A 19,220-nucleotide genomic window follows, 5' to 3' on the forward strand; every position below is an offset into this window, starting at 1 on the left:
TGCAAGCCACCATTCACCCGCCTGTCCTGGGTGTTAAAGGACTGGTTTGTACAGAGCATTTGGGAAATGGCGGGGGCCAAACATCACCTTTCCCCTTCATCCAAATCACCCCAGCCCAGGGGAACTGACGCCCACCTGGTGTCCCTGACACTCTCCACGCCTGTCCTCACACAGCATGCAGCACATGTGCTCTGTGGTTTTGTTTACAGGTTGGCCTCCCCCTTCTGACTTCCTTCCTTCCTTCGTGACAAAGGCAGATTGTTCTCTGTGGCCCTGGTGCCCGCTGAGTATGTCCAAGATCACAGAGCTGGTGAGAGCCAGAGCCACGTGATGCAGCCGAGCCTTACCAGAGCCCAGAGCCCGTGTTCTTGGCCCACGTGCCGGAAGGCTTGTCAGGGATGGGACCTGAGGTTGGCATCAGGCTGGGCACAGGGCAGCGAAAAGCAGGCCTGGAGAAGTGAGGCTGGCACACTGCCCTGTAGCACAAGACTGGCTCGCTGGGTGGCACCGACACACTGGGTCTCCGGGGAACTCGGACAGATGCAGTCCCAGGTGTGGGCGGAGACCTGCCGCTTGGTCGTACCCTGGGTAACCTCAGAGACGGCCGGTTGGTCATCATCTGTAGGACAGGGTAGCCTGTTGGCCCGGCGATGGCTGGCTGCTGAGTGCCAGCAGCTGAGTGAGCTGGGACGGACCAGCTAAGCATGGCTGAGCGTCAAGCCAAGCATGGCCCGCACATAGTAGGCCCTTAATAAGTGGCTGGATGCGCAGATAGGGAGGGAGTCACCTTCTGCTGGTGGAAAAATACGGATAGGGTCTGATTTATCCCAGCGCTGGGGCCACTGTGGAATACTGGCTGCCTCCAAACCATGAGACCTTAGTAAGAAGTTGTATCGGCCAATTCTGATTTCCTGAGTACACATTACCGTGTGTATTTATTCATTCTGCAAATCAAATATTTATCGAATGCCTCTTCCATGCCAGGCCCTGAGGCGATGCTCAAGGCCCCTGCCTTCACAAGCTTTTGATGTTATTCAGCGGAGACAGACCTGTTATTGAGGGAGAAGAAACACATGCCTAGTCTGGCTGGCAGAAGAAGTGATCGATAAATGTTTGTTGAATGCATGAAGTCATGAATGAAGAACTGTCAGATGGGAATAAAAGAAACTGACGCAGAAGTCTGAAACAGGAGGATGTGATCGAGAAGGACGGGGTGTTGAGGGAAGGCCTGGGTGAGAGGACAGCTCTAAGTGGACACCTGAGTCACAGAAGGAACCAGCCGTGCCAAGATAAGGGCACGGGCATGCCAGGCAGAGGGCGCAGCCAGTGCCAAGGCCCACGGTGGGGGCCCGGGAGGGGTTGGTGCACGGCGCTGTGGCCGGGAGGGCTCATGCCCCCGGCGTGGAGTGCGGTTCTGCTCTAAGTGTAGGAAGGGCTTTGAAACGGGAGAGGGTGTGATCTGGTTTACAGTTTCTTTTGATTTTTGTTTTTTAAGTACTGTTGCTACTGTGTGGAAAACAAACTGAGTGGGAAGTACTGGGGGGGGGTGAGAGTAGGAACGGAGCCTACTTAGGAGGTTAGGGCAGAATCCAGGAGTGGGATGGAGACGGTGACAGTGGACATGGAGAAAAGCAGGCTGCGAGGCGTGGCGCTCCGAAGACAGAGTCGGAAGGGTTTGTGATGGAAGGGATGTTACAGACGAGGAAAAGAGGAATGACGGATGAGTCGTAGGTTTGGGGCTTGAGCAACTGGGAAGATGGTGAAACCTGGTCCCAAGAGGAGACTTACTTATTGATGAGTGACCTGGGGGTGTGGAATTCCTGGAGTATGAGTGAGTCACTCATTACAGCAACTACAGTCATGTGCTACACCCCTCCCCCCACCCTCTCTCTCTCTCTCTCTCTCTCTCTCTCTCTCTCTCTCTCTCTCTCGCATGCACGCACGCATGCACGCTCTGTGCATGTTCCTGTTATGATTTGTTCTTTCCTACTGAATTGATTCAGAGCTGGATTCATCTGCAGCAGCAAAGGCAAACTGAAGTTTCTGGCTGGCAGGGCTTCGCAGCCGATGGGCCAGGTGGCCTGGTCTGCATGGTGGGACCTGAAGGGGAGCTGGCTGGGAACGGGGTGCTCGCTTCCAGACACCTGGGGGTGCATGGTCACTGAGCCGCAGGGCAGAGAATGGCTGCTTTGCGAATTACCCTGTGAAGGCACATGTGTGTATTTAGGATTTTGGAGTCTTTCATCCAGGAAGTGTCCTAGTAGCCCTGCTCTGATGTTGTTGAGAAGGTGGTGACAGGCGTGGGGTGCCTGTTTCAGCCTTTCCTGAGCCTTGGCTCAGGTAGGAGGGGAGATGGGTGAGGGAGTGAGGAGATGGAAGGCAGAAGAAACCAACACTTTCACCCTCTAGTTAGCCCTTCTCCAGACATTTCTCATAGCCCTGGCTACACTGCTTCTCAGAAGTTCCCAATCGTGAATTCTGCTGATATTGCCACCCTTATCTTCCCTGACATTGTCGTAGCATTGGGCACCGTTCATTACCCTCTTCTTGAAAACTCTCCCTTGACGTGGCTCCTTTCCCGCCTTTCTGACAGCTGGCTGGTCCCTGACTGCTTTTGTTCTCCCACCCACTGGCTCTTTGTCCTGGAAGCTCTGACTCCAGCTCCCACTCTCCACAATCTGTTTCCCATCCCTTGGGGGTCTCGCTGGCTCGGAGAGCTTCAGCCATCACCTCTGAGCCTCAGTGGTGGCTGCCTCCTCAGCTCTCCCCTCAGCTTCTTTCTGGAGCCTTAGACTCGAGGCCCAGTGCCTGCCACACAGAGCCATCTGCTCACGTGTTCCTGTGACAGCTCACAACGTGGCACGTCTGAGATCAGACTTTGGTTTCCAGAGGTGATAGTGCCACAAGGGTCTCTTAACAGCTGGTGTTTTGACTTCGAGGCAATATGGCGATTGAGCTGGTGAGGGATATGCCCCTTCCTCCTGATTGCCTGCTCCACACAAAGCAAATCAATGCTGGATAAGATACAACCAAATTAAAAACCAAGAAGCAAAGCTGAGCTCGAAGTCAAGAAAGGGAAGTCATGATGTACAAGAAATAGAGAACGTTCTGAGTCAGCACAGTGAGCAGAGCTAAGCGAAACCACTGTGTAGACCCTGCCGCTACGGGCTGGCGTTCTAGTGCTGCATGCGGAGGGGAGTCCAGGCTGCAGCCCCGTGTACATGGGGGCTGGAAGTTAGCTCCCCGTAGAAATCAGAGAGCCGTCGAGTGTCACCCCATCGGACAATTTCTGTTCAGCGCGGGAGATTCCCAAGGGAACATGAATGGAAAAAGTCACCTATGAACAACTGTCACCCCGGCCTGCATCTCAGGTGACTGTGGGGTCTGAATCAGACGCAGCTCAGCCTTGGACCTCCCTCTGATAGTAAGGATTAAATGAGTAACTGTATGAAAACATATTGAGAACAGTGCCTGGTAGATGCTAAGGGCTAGATAAGTATTAGCTGCTGTTCTGCTGCTGCTGCTGCTGCTGTTATTTTCAACTCTTCTTGGCTGCTCTTAAATGGGCCGGCAGAGGCTGCCGTCCCCGTCACCAGGCCCTTTTCCATATGACCTGATGTCACGTCCTAGCTGGTCTCCTTGCTTTCCTCACACCACTCACGGAGTGATCACCCCAACACAGAGCTCTGGTGTTTTCACTTCCCAGACGAAAGACAGTTGGTAGCTCTCTCCCACCCGCTCCCCACTTAGGAGTCTGTGCTCACCACTCTTCCAAAGCAGGGCGCTCTGCCATGACCATTTTGAGGCTACTCTTTTTAACCCATCATTTGAATTTCATTTCACCACCTCCAGTCTTACAATAGTAATGTTTTCATAGTCAGCCCAGTTTTAACCATCATTGGGATTCCTAACCCTGGACTGCAGTCATCCCTTAGGGTAAGGAAAGAGACTAAGCGTGGATGAAAGAGATGGTTGGCATGTCTCAGTGGGTGTTTTTGAGAGAAACTCGTATTGGGGAATGTGGCGCGCCATGAACGCTCGTGGGTCAGGAGTGTCCTGCCATGCGGAGGACACAGTAGAGCACATTGCCAGTGGCAGTAGATACCAGAAGGTTTCACACCTACTTCCTGACCCTAAAAACAAACCCTAAACCTGTCAGCTGTGGTCAGTGGAACATCCGCCGCCACCAGCAATATAACCACCCAGTGCCCCAAGTCATGTGCAGAAGAGACGGTCAGAGGAATTTCTGGTTCACACGGCTACGGTCAGTTCATCCTTTCCCCTTTGGTTAGGATTCGCTGTTCATGCTTGGCTGCTTGTGATTGGCACCCTGTTTGCAAGTTGAGTTGAAGTATCCAAATAAGCAGTCAAAATGGTCATCACACGTCCATGGTACCCAAATGGCTATGTCACTATGTCAAAAACATGCTTTGTCAAATGGCGAATTTCCATCTCTCCTACATTCCCAGTCTTGTCCAAAGCAACACCTGCCTGCATTTCTGCTGAACTGCTGCTCCTTTGAGCGTCTGTGTGTGTTCCCACCGCTGGGCCACTGTTTGGGCATTCTCGGCCTCTCCAGTGCCATCGCTGCTGACTGAAATCTTTCAAGGCTCGTTTCCGGGACTGCCTCTTCCTGAAGTTCCTCCTTCCCCTAATGGAGTTCGTTCTCTTTCTAGAACCCTCCTGCAGTGTTTCTGACCCTTCCTTGCCTTAGCTCAACCAGGTTGAACAAACGGGAAGGCACATTTGGTGCCTGACTCCTCACCCATGCAGGCCAACTCTAGACCCAGGATGGCACTTGGCAAGCTTACATTAGGGACCAGTCTGAACATTCTGGCTCTCCCCTTAGCTTTGTAGGAATGTCTCCTAGGGTTGCCATGGATATTCCCAGGGTGATAATCAATGTCATTCCATGACACATAATTTGCCTTTCTATGGACAGGAATTATTTGCATTGTTAAATGTTCTACAAGTTATCTTTTGTCTATACAGAGTTTAAAATAGCCTTAGTCAAAGACAAATGTGGACAGCTAGCCAGGACACCTACTAAATTTCAAAGTCACAGTTTTCCCTTATGCTACTTGTGACAGTCTCCATTGCACCTAATATTTTACATTAGATCTATGACTTTATAGTTTCTTTTTCAGAAACTGATAGTTTGTATCCAAAGAGGTGCAAATTCCTTTTTTCAGGCGCCCTAGTTTCATTCCTTACTCATTCCATACTCAGTCTGTTGAATCCATTCGTCCATAGATTACCCATCACAGCACTAAAAATTCTTTCCATACCAACAGTAGACACTGGAATTGAAATAGAATTTTGAGCCAGTTTTACATATTTGGAGCAACAGGCTCTTTGTTGAGAAACATTTCCACGTATCAAGAAATGTTATTCTCTCAAGGCAAGGGGACAAGATACCAAAGCCCTCATAAAGAGGATCTGGAGGGACTTTTTTCCCCCCCTCCATAGGTGCTGTTTCCAGATTTGAACTATTTACCAGAAGAGGGGGGGTTTTCATCATTAGTCAAAGTGCAATATACAGACTCTCAGAGCGTGATAAGGGAAGTCCGCAGAAGCAGCCCACACCCTCAGCATTTGATCAAGAAGTGCGGTCTTCCTGGCTTTTGACCCTGTGATTTGAGTCCCATTTGGTACCATGGAAATTATTTACAATCAATATGCAAGGACTTGATTTTTACCTTGTAATTTTAATTCACTTTGCATATGAAGTTATAGACCCTTTCTCAATCCTAATGCTGTCTGGTTTTGCTTTTTGCCTTATTTGTAGAGGTCTTACCTGTTTTATTGATATTTTATAAAAATTAGTTCTTGGGTTTTGTTATCATTCCCATAAGTTTTGTGCTAAGTTTCCTAGTTTTATTTTGTTTTTAACATATCAATTTCTAATTTTATCTATTGATCAATTTCTTATTTCCCTCCACCCTGTCTGCCTAGGTTCTTGAGTTGAATGTTTAGTTCATTTACAGTCTCACTTGTTTAATTGTAAAAGAGTTTAAACCCATGTGTTTCCTTCGCAGTCCGGTTTAGGCCTCATTAGATAGTTTAACACATAGTGTTCTCATCATTTGTGGTTTGTAAATAGTTCATAATCTTGGCTTTTTTCCCCTTTTACCCAAGAACTATTGGAGTGTTCAAAATTTCCCAAGGAATTGCATTTTTAAGTTATCATCGTTAGTTTCCTCATTGTTTTATTCAACAAATATTCAGGCCGTGTTTCCTCTGTTTCAGGGGCCATTCCAGATGCAGGAGATAGTACGGCCACTGCCTTGATGGGCTGCAGAATTTGCTGAGTTAGACACGAAGTAATCGCACAATTATTAATAATTACAGTCGTAGTAAATATCATGGGAGAGAATCTCACGATGCCCCAGACTTCTAAACATTATTACCTGTGAAGTTGCCTGTTGTATTTAGTGAACTTTCCCTCAACCTTATTTCTTTACCTCTTTTCCTGAACACGAATGCTTTTACTATCTGACTCAAGTAGGCAAATAATTTATTTTCTTGTACACATTTCTGATGATTTCTGCCTGAGGCTTCCTGTAAACTCTAAAATCTAAAGGACCTTCAATTTATACAAGGTTTTCAGTTTATGGCTTTATTTGTAATAAAAGTTTAAGACATGTATAAATAAGTGCTGGTATGTTTTGAATAAACAAATCCTATATTTAAAAACTTAAATCTTTAAAGAATTTTTTCAGCATAATACATGCACATTAATTTGAAAATTGCTAAGTACTGAAAGGCTTAGAAAAACAACGAACACTCATCACTCTATCTCTCTATACCCTATTCATTTCCCAGAGGCAACCACTTACGGTTAATTAGCAGGTTCGTCTGATAGTTGCTACCACGTTTCTACCAATGTGCTTTTGCTACAATTACTTGATCCAGTCACTTTAGATAGTACTTGCGGTCTTCTTTGTATGATAGATGTGGGTTAGTTTCCCTGAAGCACCTCCCCTCATTCTTCAAAATTTTCCCTCACAAATTTGGACAAAAAAGTACACATTATACAAGGCAAAATATGGTATATATATAAATATTTTATATATGTTATGTAATATTTTATTACATATTATACATTATGTTATGTTTAATATTATATTTTAAATAGATATCATTTACTAGATTTTTATGTAATATACATACATCTTAAATTTATTTTATGTTTATTTTTTATTATATGTAATAAGTATATCTTTTTATCTCCAACAAATGGTCCTATCAGATTTTCTGTGGAGCCTTTTCTTTCTCCGGACACCTCTCTTCTGGGGTGATAGGACGTGGGCCAGGCATTTTTAAGGCCTGATGTTCATCTGCACTCCAGGATCTCCCTTTACCGTCTCTGGATTGGATCTGCTGTTTCCTGTACCCTCATCTTCCTGTACTTGGTTTGTTCCTTCATTTTGCTACAGGAAGTTCTCAAGTAGTTTTCCAAAACATGATTGGGAATAGTTTTTTCATGTCTTCCTGCATCCTCCGCATTATCATTGAAAAATCTGATGTGATCCTGAATTTCATTTGTGGACACAGAATGGCGCAAATGAGTGACTTTGACCTTCTGAATGTGTGTGTGAGTGGTGAGGGGGTCGGGGATTGGTCGGGAGTATGTGTGTAGAAGCAAGGTTAGCAGAGGGAAGTGTGGCCTGGAGGAACGTGGTTTTAAATTTAGGAAGCCTGAAAGTGTGGCTGTTTTTGGTCGTCCCACTTGGCCGAAGAACGCCAGTTGTTGGTTTGAGGTCCAATCTGCACAGCGATTTTTAGGGACATCCCCCGTATTGACCTGATCACAGCCATGTCAGGGCACAGATGGCATGCTGCTCACCTCTGTGGTGCCATACGTAGAGGCACTTGACAGGCTAGGCAGATGGATTGAACGTGCCAGGGACGTGGGCAATCCCCAGCCGGGTCCGGAGAACCAGTGGTGTGAGCACTGGGTACCAGTATGGCCGAGCTGCCAGAGTGGGATTTGACTGCTCAATGAATGTGGGTGATGGCCGAAGAATTCAGTGGGCTTTAGAGCTGACCTCCTGGCCCAGGGTGTGAGGGACCCGCTCCACTTTACAGTGGGGCAGTTCACAACTAGAGTATCTTGTTCTCATCTGGATATTTGTGGTGAATTTCTCATCCTCAAATATTCATTCCAAATGCCTCACTCTATATAGCTTTCCTTGACACTTCACTCATGCGTAATTTACTTATTATTTGTCTGGGTTCTTGGTCTCTATTTCCTTTCTTACCATGTTGCTATAACATACATCTTTCTCCCCTAGGAATTGACTATTGACTAGCATTCCCCAAGGATTCTCAAGACACGTCACTTAATCCTGTGATTATGAACCTGCAATAGAGGCCATAGTCTTGGCTCCATCGTTGTCACTGGGCTTTGTACAGATCAGATGCGTTGTATGTTACAGTGCTGTACAAACAGCAAACGGGAGCTGGAGTTATTTCCTGTCTATTTGTTAATGTGATGAGTAACAGCCTCACATGAGCCAGTTAAGCAGCCACTGTCCCCAGCGTCTGTGTAGCTTCCCCACCCGGATATGTCCGGAATTTCTCAGCAGGAAATAAAAGCTTGCTGTTCTCTCATTTCTTCAGCACTGGGAGCTTCCTTTTAGCTTATTCTTGCCTCTCTCCTTCTTGGAGTCCTTACCCTTTCACTGCTCAGCTGGGCTGTCACACAGCTGCATCCCCTGTGTTTCCAGAGTCTGAGGCTCAAGGAACTGGACAGGGCCTGCCCTCGGCAGCCCAGGCTCCCTGCTGCACCAGGCCTGGCCTGAGCCTGAGATTTGCAAACCCAGGTCTTGGGAACTGCACTGCGCTTGTACTGAAGTAACCCAAAGCGGTACTGGTACTGATCCACTTCTCTCTGCTGATGGTGTGGCTGGCCCACCTCCATCTGATGGGTGTGGCAGGTCTGCACGTGCTTGGTGTGGGGGTCTCAACAGCAAACGTGACCGAGGATGCTTGCGGCGGCCTAGGGTCCCTCTCCATTTATACTCCTGGGCTCAGCCGTTGATCTAAAATCCCAGAGGCCCTGGGTCCTGGAAGCCAGACTCGGCAGAGCTCCCAGCATCGGTCACGTGCTGTGCCAAAGCCAGCCTTCCCTGAGTGACCCTCCTTCGGAGCCTCTTTTGAAGCCTGGCCTCCCAGCCTAGACTCCTTTCCTCAAAGCCATTTTATTCAAGGAGCCTGTGCCATTTCTGGCACTGAGTCTTGACCTGGGACACGCAGCACCACTACAATATGAGTCCTTAGCATCACGTCCGGAGAACCAGGATTCAAGGTTCTATTCCTTTCTTCAAGAAGTCTCCTTCTGCACACTCAGTCATCCCTTCCCTGGTGACCAGCTTACATACCAGAGATCTCAGTCATAAAGCATCTTGCTCCTCTAAACTCTATGCTGTGGGTACCTGCTCCTCCTGTATTTTCTTAGCTGAGTCATCCCTTAGATGACTGCCTATGGGTAATGTTGGCTCCTTTTGATTAAAATACCATAACCAGTATAAATATGACACAGCCACAGACTGTAGGGAATGTGGAGGAGATAACCTAGATTGGAGAGATGGCCTGGCTGCGTGCACAGCACACACAGGTGAAGTGTGAAATGTCCTGGGGCCTTTAGAATGGCAAAGACGTGGAGGCGAGAGCACGGAGCTAGCTGTGGGCTCTGGGAAAAGGGTGCTGCAGCTGTGAATTACTCTGGGCTACAGAGCAATTAGCTTTACCCTCTGACCTCCTTGCTGTGTAGGGCCATAGAGGCAGGTGCTGTGCAGGGGACCCCGGCGTCATTTAGGACAGTGGCCTAGGTAGCTTCGGAGGGTATCTTCCAAGGGTGAGACTCTGGGGGAAAATGGCAGATTGAGGCCGTGAAACCTTCCACCTCTGCATGAAACAGCCTCTTAACGTCTTTCGTGGTGCGCAGGATTTGGCACACCATAGACACGCCATTTAGGATGCTTCCTTTTAGTCTCCACCCACACTTCCCCTTGCTTTTTAGCTTCTTCTGGTTGATTTTCCTCTCTCTCATACTCTGTTTTCTTCTCACGCCAGCTTTTGAATAGAAAAGACAAGACCACCTTTGAGAAATTGGACTATCTGATGTCTAAAGAAGATAATTACAAGCGGACTCGGGACTATATCCGAAGCCTGAAGATGGTTCCCAGTATTCCTTATCTAGGTAGGAGTCTGAATTGGCTTATTCTTTGTTAAGAAACGTGCTCAGTGCCAAATAAGATGTTTGTACAGTTTCTAGTGGAGAAAATTCCAGGAAGCGGCATGGACCATGGATAGAAAAGTCACTGGTTGGCTCCTTGGATTAAAACAGGCTGTTGGTTTCCCAAGGACTGGGGATTTTGATGAGGGCCTTGAAACAAGGGACATTCTGCCTTTGATACAAGGGACCCGTGGCTCCCAAGCCAATCCCCGCTGCAGCCCAGGAGGGTCTCAGACTCTTACGATCCATCCACATCCTCCCAAACTGGGGGAACTCAGGCCCAAACCCTGTGTTTCGGTTCCTTGGGCATTATTAATAGAGCTTACAAGATTTATCCCAACAAAATGATAAGAACAATTATTGATTTTTCTGATTAGAAACTAATACATGATTGTTGTAAAGAGTTAGGAAGAGAAGAAAATTACTACAATATGTTATCCCACCTAGAGATAATCCTATTTTGCCTCATATCTTTTCATTCATTTGGGTGCATTTAAATATATACGTTTAGTCTCTTGTCAGCATTTAATCTTATTACCTACGTTCCCATTGGATAGATTTGTCAAGCTTGAATCTACTCTCTAATATTGACAATTAAGTTGTCTCTACATTTTTGCTAGTAAAATTTTGCAGTGAACATCTTTGTTACAAAAATTTCCTGCATATAGTTATGATTATTACCTTATAATAAATTCCTAGAAGTGTGATTATTGGGTTAAAATACAAGCAAAATTGTATGCCTTTCATGTATATCTTTAAAACGTTCTCCATAGAGATTGTGACAGCTCATACTTTCATTGAAAGGGGATGAAATTACCTATTTTCCCCATGTGCACAAATACTTTGTATTTTCATGTTTTGTTTTGTTTTTCTTTTTTTTAATCTTTGCCAATTTGATAGGTGAAAAATACTTCTTGTAGTGTGGGTTTCAGGGTTATGCTAATTTTATGAAAAATATTGCTACCCTTTTTATGGTCAAAATAGTATTAATAACAAGGGCAATTAAGGTTTTACAGAAGTAACCTTTAATATTTTCAGGGATCTAGAGCAATTTTTTTGAGATGCATTTTTGACAACTTTTAAATTTCTTTCATAAGCATTCTTATTTAGATTTTCTAAGTCTCTTAAATCCAATTTGGAAAGTTTATTTTTAGTAGAAAATTGTCCATTTGATTTAAGCTTTCAAAACTATTAATGTAGCTTTTTCCTTATTTAATTTTTTTTGGCCATACAGTTTTTATATGGTATTCTCTTATAAATTTTAACCTCCTGTGTATGGTGATATTTGCTTTGTATTCCTAAAAGTTTGCATTTTTCTTTTCCTTTTATTTGTTTTGCCAGAATTATGTCTGTTGGTTTTTCCAAAGAATTAGACTTGTATTTGTTTATCAGTCACATTATTTGTCTGTTTTCTAATTTTTTATATTCCATCAGCCTTGGATGTGCTTTTTCTCTCCACATTTTAATACCTCTAATACTTGGATGCATCTTGCAATTGATGGTGACAAAGCCTTGTGACATGGTTTAATGGGCAGCAGTTTTTCTTAGTGATACATAAAATAATGGTGTATCTTATAACAGATGACATCCTAAATTTGATGAAATATGGAGTTTCCACTTTTGTCTTTTATAATTCATTTCTCCTGCCTTCCTTAAGTTGTTTCGTTATTTCTATTAACTACTTCAGTTGAATTATTGGTTCATGTGTATAAATATTATTCTTTCCGCTTTAATTTGGAAAACAGTTAAGGGTATATACATTTTTCTCTCCTTGCTACTTTTGTTATGTCCCAGTGTTTTGATGTCTGGTGTTCTCACTCATGTTCTTTAAATGTTTTGTAATTATAGTTGCAATTTTTCTTTTATACAAGTATTATTTAAGTTAGTGTTTTTTTTTAATTTTCAAGGGTTTGGTTTGTTCTTTTAATGGCTTTATTGAAATATAATTCATTGTATCATTTATTTAAAGTGTACATTTCAGTGGTTTCTAGTATATTCATAGAGTTGTGTAACCATCCACAAAATTTAGGACATTTTTATCACCCCAGGTGGACACCCCATACCTTAGTAGTCATTCCCTTTGTTTTTCTACCGACCCCTCTCCACTCACCCATCCTCAGCCCTAGACAACCATCTGTCTACTTTCTCTTTTCCTCTAAATTGAATCATACAGTATGTGGCCTTTTATGAGTGGCTTTATTCCCTTAGCATCAGGTTTTAAAAGTTCATCCATGGTGGAGCATGATCAGAACTTCGTTCCTTCTTATTCCCAAATAATATTCCATTGTGTGGATGTACCACATTTTACCTACCCATCCATTGCTTGATGGACATAGGAGTTTGTTTCACTTTTTAGCTATTATACATAATACTGCTATGAACGGCTTTGGTGTTTAAAGACATAGTCTTTTCTCTAAGTTTCTTACATTGGTTTAGAATTTGTGACATATATGCTTTCTGGGTTTTTCTGAAATGTTTGAGATTTGTCTTGTGGTTTAATATAAGATCAGTGTTTGTAAATGTTTCCTGGGTACTGGAAAAGAAGGTGTAATCTCTCCAAGCACTCTCATAATTACATTATAATACTTACGTTATTACTTTTTGACTACTTGGCCTATCAAGGACAAGAACATATGTTAGACTCCCTGCATTTCTAAGAGTCTGCCCTCATTGTTTACTGCATCGAAGTTTGTAACATCTGTCTATTCATTGTGATGTGTCCCCTACAAAATGGCTTCATTCCATTTTTTATTTGCTTTTACTTCTTTGTCTGATATCAGGTCTGTGAAATCTGTTTTATTTGTCCCTTGCATTCATTTTATACATCTTTGATTCTGTTTTGGATTTTAATATTTTAAATTGCTCTGTTTTACGCATGCTCCTTGAAAACAGCATTTAGTTGGACACAAGATGAGAGACCTGGCCTCTTAGTAGGGGGGAAAAGTCTTTCACATTTGTTTAGTCGTAAGCCATATTATTGAATTGAACATCATCCTATACTTTCTTTGTTCATGTTTCGTTACCCTTTCCTTGCTCTCTCCTGATGCCTTGCAATGTCTTTCTACTTGGTGACGGGCGAATCCCCGTGTCAGGTGTGTTGATGTGCCCAGCTCCCAAGCCCCTTCCCACTTTGCCCAAGGCTAATCAAGTGAGGGGTGAGGCAATGGTAACCAGTGCGATCCACTGGTTCCAGTAGCCGCTGCTCCAAGATCGTGAAGGACGGGCTCTGATCAGGAGAGCTGCCGTGGACTGTCTGCCTTCTCTGTGCCTGGCCGGCCCTTTGTGGCGCCTTCTCATGCACTATTGCAGTGACTGCTCGCAGTAGCCTAGCGAATAAGCAGGCCCTGCGAGGTTGCCTGGGGTCACATCACGGGGAAGTGGCAGAGCCAGGACTTGGTCCAGATGGTCTGGCTGTAGGCCCTAAGTTCTGGACACTGCCCTCCCCTGACTCTCCACCTCCACTCCCCAAGTCATTATTTTCCTACTCCTCCCTTGCAGTTGCCACCTGTACATCCTCAGCCATTTATGACTTGTGGATGGCCTCCATCGGCCCTGTATGAAGTGGGATGAATTGTGACACCCTCTGTTCTTGGACCACAAAGCCGTGCTGTCTTAGGTTTCTGAAGGCATTTGTTCCTGGGTCTCAGCCAAGGGCAAACCAGACCAATACCTCCTCCCCTTTCTGACCTGTGCCTCTTGTCATCAGACCTAGCATATGCACCCCAGCTTCCCCCACTGCAGATTGTCCTGTCCTCAGGCCTCTGGCCTGAGGCCCCTTGTGTGTCACCTCGAAAGCTCTTGTTAGGCTGCGGGGCAGATCTGCACTCACAGTGGACAGGTAGCCTGCGCCAGCCCTGGGGCCCCTCGCCACGTGTCCTTGATGACCTCATCTCAGCTGCCTCTTCCTGGCAGGTGCCTCCCGAGAGACTCCGCCTTAGGCCTCTGTGCTTCTGCACGGCCCTCCCAGCTTAACTGCCACGCTGCTGGCCCTTCAGCCTTGCAGTGATTTCCCTGTCTCCTCAGGCCAATGGACTGCATTTCTCAGACTTGTGTCAGAATGACTCCTGACATATCCAAGTCAGAGGGAGAGAACAGGAAGCCACTCCAGCGTCCTTTCTGTTTTTAGGACAGTGTGTGAAGGTTTACCATGGGGGTACCAAAGTGTCATTAAAAAGAGCTAAGCATGATCCTATCTGAGTCTCCCTGGGGTCATGTATCCTGAGGGCAGCTCAGGGCCCTACCTGCATGTCTGCTTGCCAGGGACAGACTGCCCAAATCCAGGTGGTGGTGTCAGTGCTGGATTCCTCTCGAAAACCCAACCTGTCCCATGGATGGATTTGTTTATCGAAAGAGGAATAGTGACAAAATTCCCAGAAAGTACAATATGGAAAAAAATGTCTGAAATCATATTTTTCCCCTTGGCAAAGTCGTCACAGTAGGTCTTTCCCTGGGGAAAGGGAGTCATGCTTTGGGAGCCATGTTAAGTCATTCACTGATATTTCCAGCTGCTTTGTTAGTTCCACTGCTTGAGGCCTTGATGCTGCTTTAGCAGTTATTTGCCTCCATAGCAAGTTTTATTTTTGTAATGATTCTTTTAAACCTCTGTGGACGGCTCTGTGCTAACTGGTTTCCTGGGACTAGTCACATATGTGTCTCTCACTCCCTGGAAAGATACCCTATGTAGAACTAGCAATTGTTATTAAGCGTGTGGGTGTGTATTCCAACTCAATTTGAATGCAAATGTTCTGCATTGAAAACTTTGGTGTACTGAATTTCTCGTGAAATATAATTTAAAAAACACTGAGGGGAAAACTACATTTTGAAAATAAGACTCTCTTTGTATCCAAAACTTTCAGTTACTTCACAGTGTAAAAATAGTGGTAGGAAGTGTCAGGTCAATTATTTGCAGCTTAATTTTATCTGAAGGCAATTCCTTGTAAATACCTAGTTCAGACTGAAATGACCACAAAAGCAGGCAGAGCACTGTGAAGAATGGCTATGCCATATATTTCTAAATACCTTTATTGACTTAGAGAGTGACCATAATTCCCTCCAGAAAACAGCTAAATAAAATTAGGAATGCAATGGATTTTAAAATGTTTAGAGCTGATTCTAAAAGTAACTATAGGCAGTGTGGGAAACTGTGATCTCTCAAGGAACAAAAATTAGGCATTCTGACAGTTCTGAGTAGTTAGACATTCTTGGTAAATTTACCCAGACTTCTAAACTATGAAGTGAATTTCTAGAACCTAAGCTACTCCTTCAAATAAGCAACCCTTTCCATTTTAAAAAAGTAAGCCTCTATTTTCAAAGATGAATTCTGAAATTTAAAGTCAAGTGGTTTCTGAGTGACAAGGGAATAGATCTAAGCTGTTGGATATCTAAAAGGATTTTCAAAGAGAAGAGGTCATGGGTCACAAAGAAGTGTTTATGCTTATGCCCCAAAGCCCCACAGAAGCCAGGAGTGAGGGGCTCCTACAGTAGCCTGAGGGTGGCATGTGCCAGGACTGCTGCATGGTGGGGCGGGGGGGCTCTGCTGGTCATCAGATGACCAGTGGGCACTTCCATCCAGTGATGGACTCACCAGACAGCATCTCTGCTCTGGTGGAGCCCACATCCCAGATCCAATCACGGGCGTTGAACAAGAAACCAAAAGTGAGCTGAGCATTATGAAGGGAAAGGCAAAGAAGCAAATGAGGGGGGGATGCAACCCAGTCTGGGGGACCAGAGAAGGTTTTCTGGAGCGAAGCCCTAAGGGATGAACAAGCCGGGTGAAGGGTGGGAGGTGAGCATGCCAGACAAAGACAGCAGCTTGTGCAAGAACCCTCAAGTGGGGAAAAACATGTTTGTTGGAAAAACTGGCTGGAGAGTAGAGAATGAGGGGGAGGCTATCATGAGAAGCAGCTGGAGTGGAAGGGCGGGGGTGAGATCGCCTAGGGCCTCAACACTGGGAGTGGGAGCACAGGCTCTGACCCCCACCCCAAGAGCAATCAGGAACCATGGGGGGTTTTGAGCAAGGGCAGGGCCGATTGGATTTGCATTTAACACACTCCTTTGCCTACCGCTCGTGAATGGCTTTGAGAGGTCAGGCAGGGGGAGGGAAGACCAGGCGGGGGAACGATGCAGAAAGAAGCCTGTGGTGTATCACTGTATTTCAGAAATTGCTGGAGGAGGAGGGAAGGCCCTTAAAAACAGTTCTCTTTAGAGCAAAGCCTTGGAAGGACATAACACAGCTGTCAGTGAGCATGTCCCTCCTACCTGATGGAGACACGGCATTTCCCTGTACTTTGCCTAGGAGCTTCAATGTGTGCATTTGAGCGATGGGCCCCCTGAAAGCAGAGATGAAAGGGCAAGTACGGTGCTCTCTTGATGTGCGGGAGGGATTGAGCTGATGGACGTGGGCAGCACTTCCGCTTCCCAGAACATGGGTCCGAGTGGCTGGTGCCCCTTCGGTGGGGCCACCACTACCCAGGACCAAGCCTGATGGCTCCCACATCAGGTTACCACAGTATTGTCCAGCTGTCCCCAAGTTTGCCAGCATTAAGGGTAATCCTTTCCCTTAATGCCCTACTGAAAAAATTCCGTTCCCCATACAGGAAATCCAGCCTTTTTTTCTTTTTTTTCTCAGTTCCCCACTCCACGTGTTTCCAAGGATCCCCAAGGAATACTCATTTGTTCCACAGCTCCATCCTGGTTGCTGCATGGTGCCTCAGCCTGCTGCCTGGCCCCAAACCTCTGCCTCCCCACCCCCCCCAATCTCCTGCCTTTCCTAACCAGTCTCTCCAGCTGGACCTACGTGGAGCCAGGCTTCTCCTTCCTTAGGGGCAGCACAGCTTAGTGATGGATAAGGGGGTGTCAGTGCCACAAAGCAAAGCTTAAGCCTGCATTTTGGAATGCCTGCTCTGGAGCCCATGGGCCCTGCCTCTTCTCCTCTTTGCCCCATGACCACACGCTACAGGGGCGACCTGCCGCCCTCCCTCCCCTGGCTCAGGAAAGCCTTTGATCAAGTTTCCCTTTCCCCAAAACGAGGCATCCTCCCTCTCTGGGGCCTAGCAAGCAGGGAAAAGCTGTCCTCTGACTCATCTCAAACTTACTTCACAGTCAGCAGAATAATCACAAAGACATAAGCCAGTCCCAAAGGAAGGAAACCTTTTCCATTATTTTATAGCGTGGTTAGCTACATACCTAATCTTCCAAGAGAGAACTTTTGTCTTCACTTTTCCAATCTTAGAATTTGTTACCTTAAAATTTACATTTCTCTGGGACTTTCACTCTTGCTCAATTTTACAAAAAGCCAGTGGATGTTATTAAAATCGCATTTTGTGAATGAAAAAACCCCCACAATTTGACTTATGACTTACCCGATGTCATATGCCAGGAGGATACCAAGTTTAACTTAGTTCTCATGCCCTGGCTGGGGTCCCACCCAGCTTTAACTTAATGCATCCCTCTTCCATTTAATACCTCTGTCTCCATGGAGACAAACAGTGTGGGAGGAAAACATCGTGGGGAGGGCTTGTTTCCTGCCTGCTCTGCTGCCCAGAGCTGAGCACCTTGTCACATTTGTCCCTTCTGGGGCATAGGGAGGACTTGTAGTCAGCTTTTCTCTGGGTCAGAAAGTTTTATCTGATCCCCTAAAAGGAGGTGAGGGGATAAGCCCATTCTGCAAGAGAAAGCGTTTTCCTAGCAGGAAGTCTACGTACTCAGCAGGATGCCTGGTCCTCTTTGACCTTTAGTCTTTGGATTTCTAATTAGAAGTTAATAATAATAGCAACCACTCATGGTTATTCTTTCACCATGTGACAGGCATAGCACTGAGCACTTCACATGCACTATCTCATTTAATCCTCCCAACACCGCTTCCTCTGAGGGAGGCACTATTTTTAATTTATTTCACAGCTGCAGAAGCTAAAAAAGACTCATGTTAAAGTAAGTGATGAGAGCAGCGCTGAAACCCAGGTCTGACCCCAGTGCCCAACCACTCATGTCAGAATGTGCCGGATGTTCCCACTCACAGGTCTTTACCCTGTAGGGAAACCAGGAGAGTGGGCTATGAGGAAAGTCTCCAGGGACTCTCCCACGTGGAACAAGGGCTTGAGGTGGAGACCAAGGGCCCTCCCAGGGTCAGCCAGGCCTACAGAAGAAAAGGGTTAGGGGTAGAGACTACTGAGTTTCTCCATCCTCAAGAGTAACCTGGGCCTTTGGGACGTTTCAGAGATGGAGAGTGAAGACAGCGCTCTGAGCATCTGAAGGATTTCGTGTGGTAGATAGCTTGAAAGATGGCCTGCCCCCTCGTATTTGTGTCCTTGTGTAATCCCTTTCCTCTGAGCGTGGGCAGAGCCTATTGACTTGCTTCTAACAAATAGAATATGGCAGAAATAATGGGACATCGCCTCTGAGATTGGATCGTGAAAAGACTGTGCCTTCTGTGTTGGGTGCTTGCTCCCTCTTTCTCTCTCTTGGATCACAGAAGCTGGGGGAATCCAGCTGCCATGCACTTGGCAGTCCTGTGGAGAGGCCCATGTGGTCAGGGATCGAGCGTGAAGGCAGACTCTCCCTGAGTGGGTGGAGCCTTCGGATGAGACTGCAGCCCCAGCCAACAGCTTGAGCACATCGCTTGAAACATCTGAGCCAGGGACACCCAGCGGAGATACACTCCACTTCCTGACCCGCAGAATTGCAAAATATATAATTGCTGTTTATTGTTGTAGGCTGCTAAGTTTGGGGGTAAGCTGTTGCACAGCAAGGGGTAACTAGTACATTGCAATCTTTATCATTACCCCACATTTATTACTCTGTTGTCCCATCTGTATTGGGACAAAACCAGCTGTAAAATGCAGCATACTCAAGACTCTAAGATTGACCTGTCGGGCAGCGGGAAGTGCTAGGTCCCTCTGAGAAGCTAATTTTGAGGAGAGGAAATCCTGTAGGACAGAGGGTATGGTCGTCCCTTTGAGAGGTGATGAATTCTCACAGC

At 45.9% G+C, this 19,220-nt stretch overlaps 1 protein-coding gene across 7 annotated transcripts in view; it reads left to right on the forward strand.

Annotated features, from left to right (window-relative positions):
- RALGPS1 (Ral GEF with PH domain and SH3 binding motif 1) overlaps positions 1 to 19,220 on the forward strand; it is a 246,640-nt gene that overhangs the window by 100,676 nt on the left and 126,744 nt on the right. For all 7 annotated transcript variants that reach the window (XM_081067247.1, XM_081067246.1, XM_081067249.1 and 4 more), the window contains one exon: positions 10,081 to 10,207. In XM_081067247.1, coding sequence (XP_080923373.1) covers positions 10,081 to 10,207 — 127 coding nt within the window. The remainder of the gene's footprint in view (positions 1 to 10,080; positions 10,208 to 19,220) is intronic.

This window comes from Rhinolophus hipposideros, assembly GCF_964194185.1.
Source record: "Rhinolophus hipposideros genome assembly, chromosome: 11".
NCBI classification, from domain to species: Eukaryota; Metazoa; Chordata; class Mammalia; order Chiroptera; family Rhinolophidae; genus Rhinolophus; species Rhinolophus hipposideros.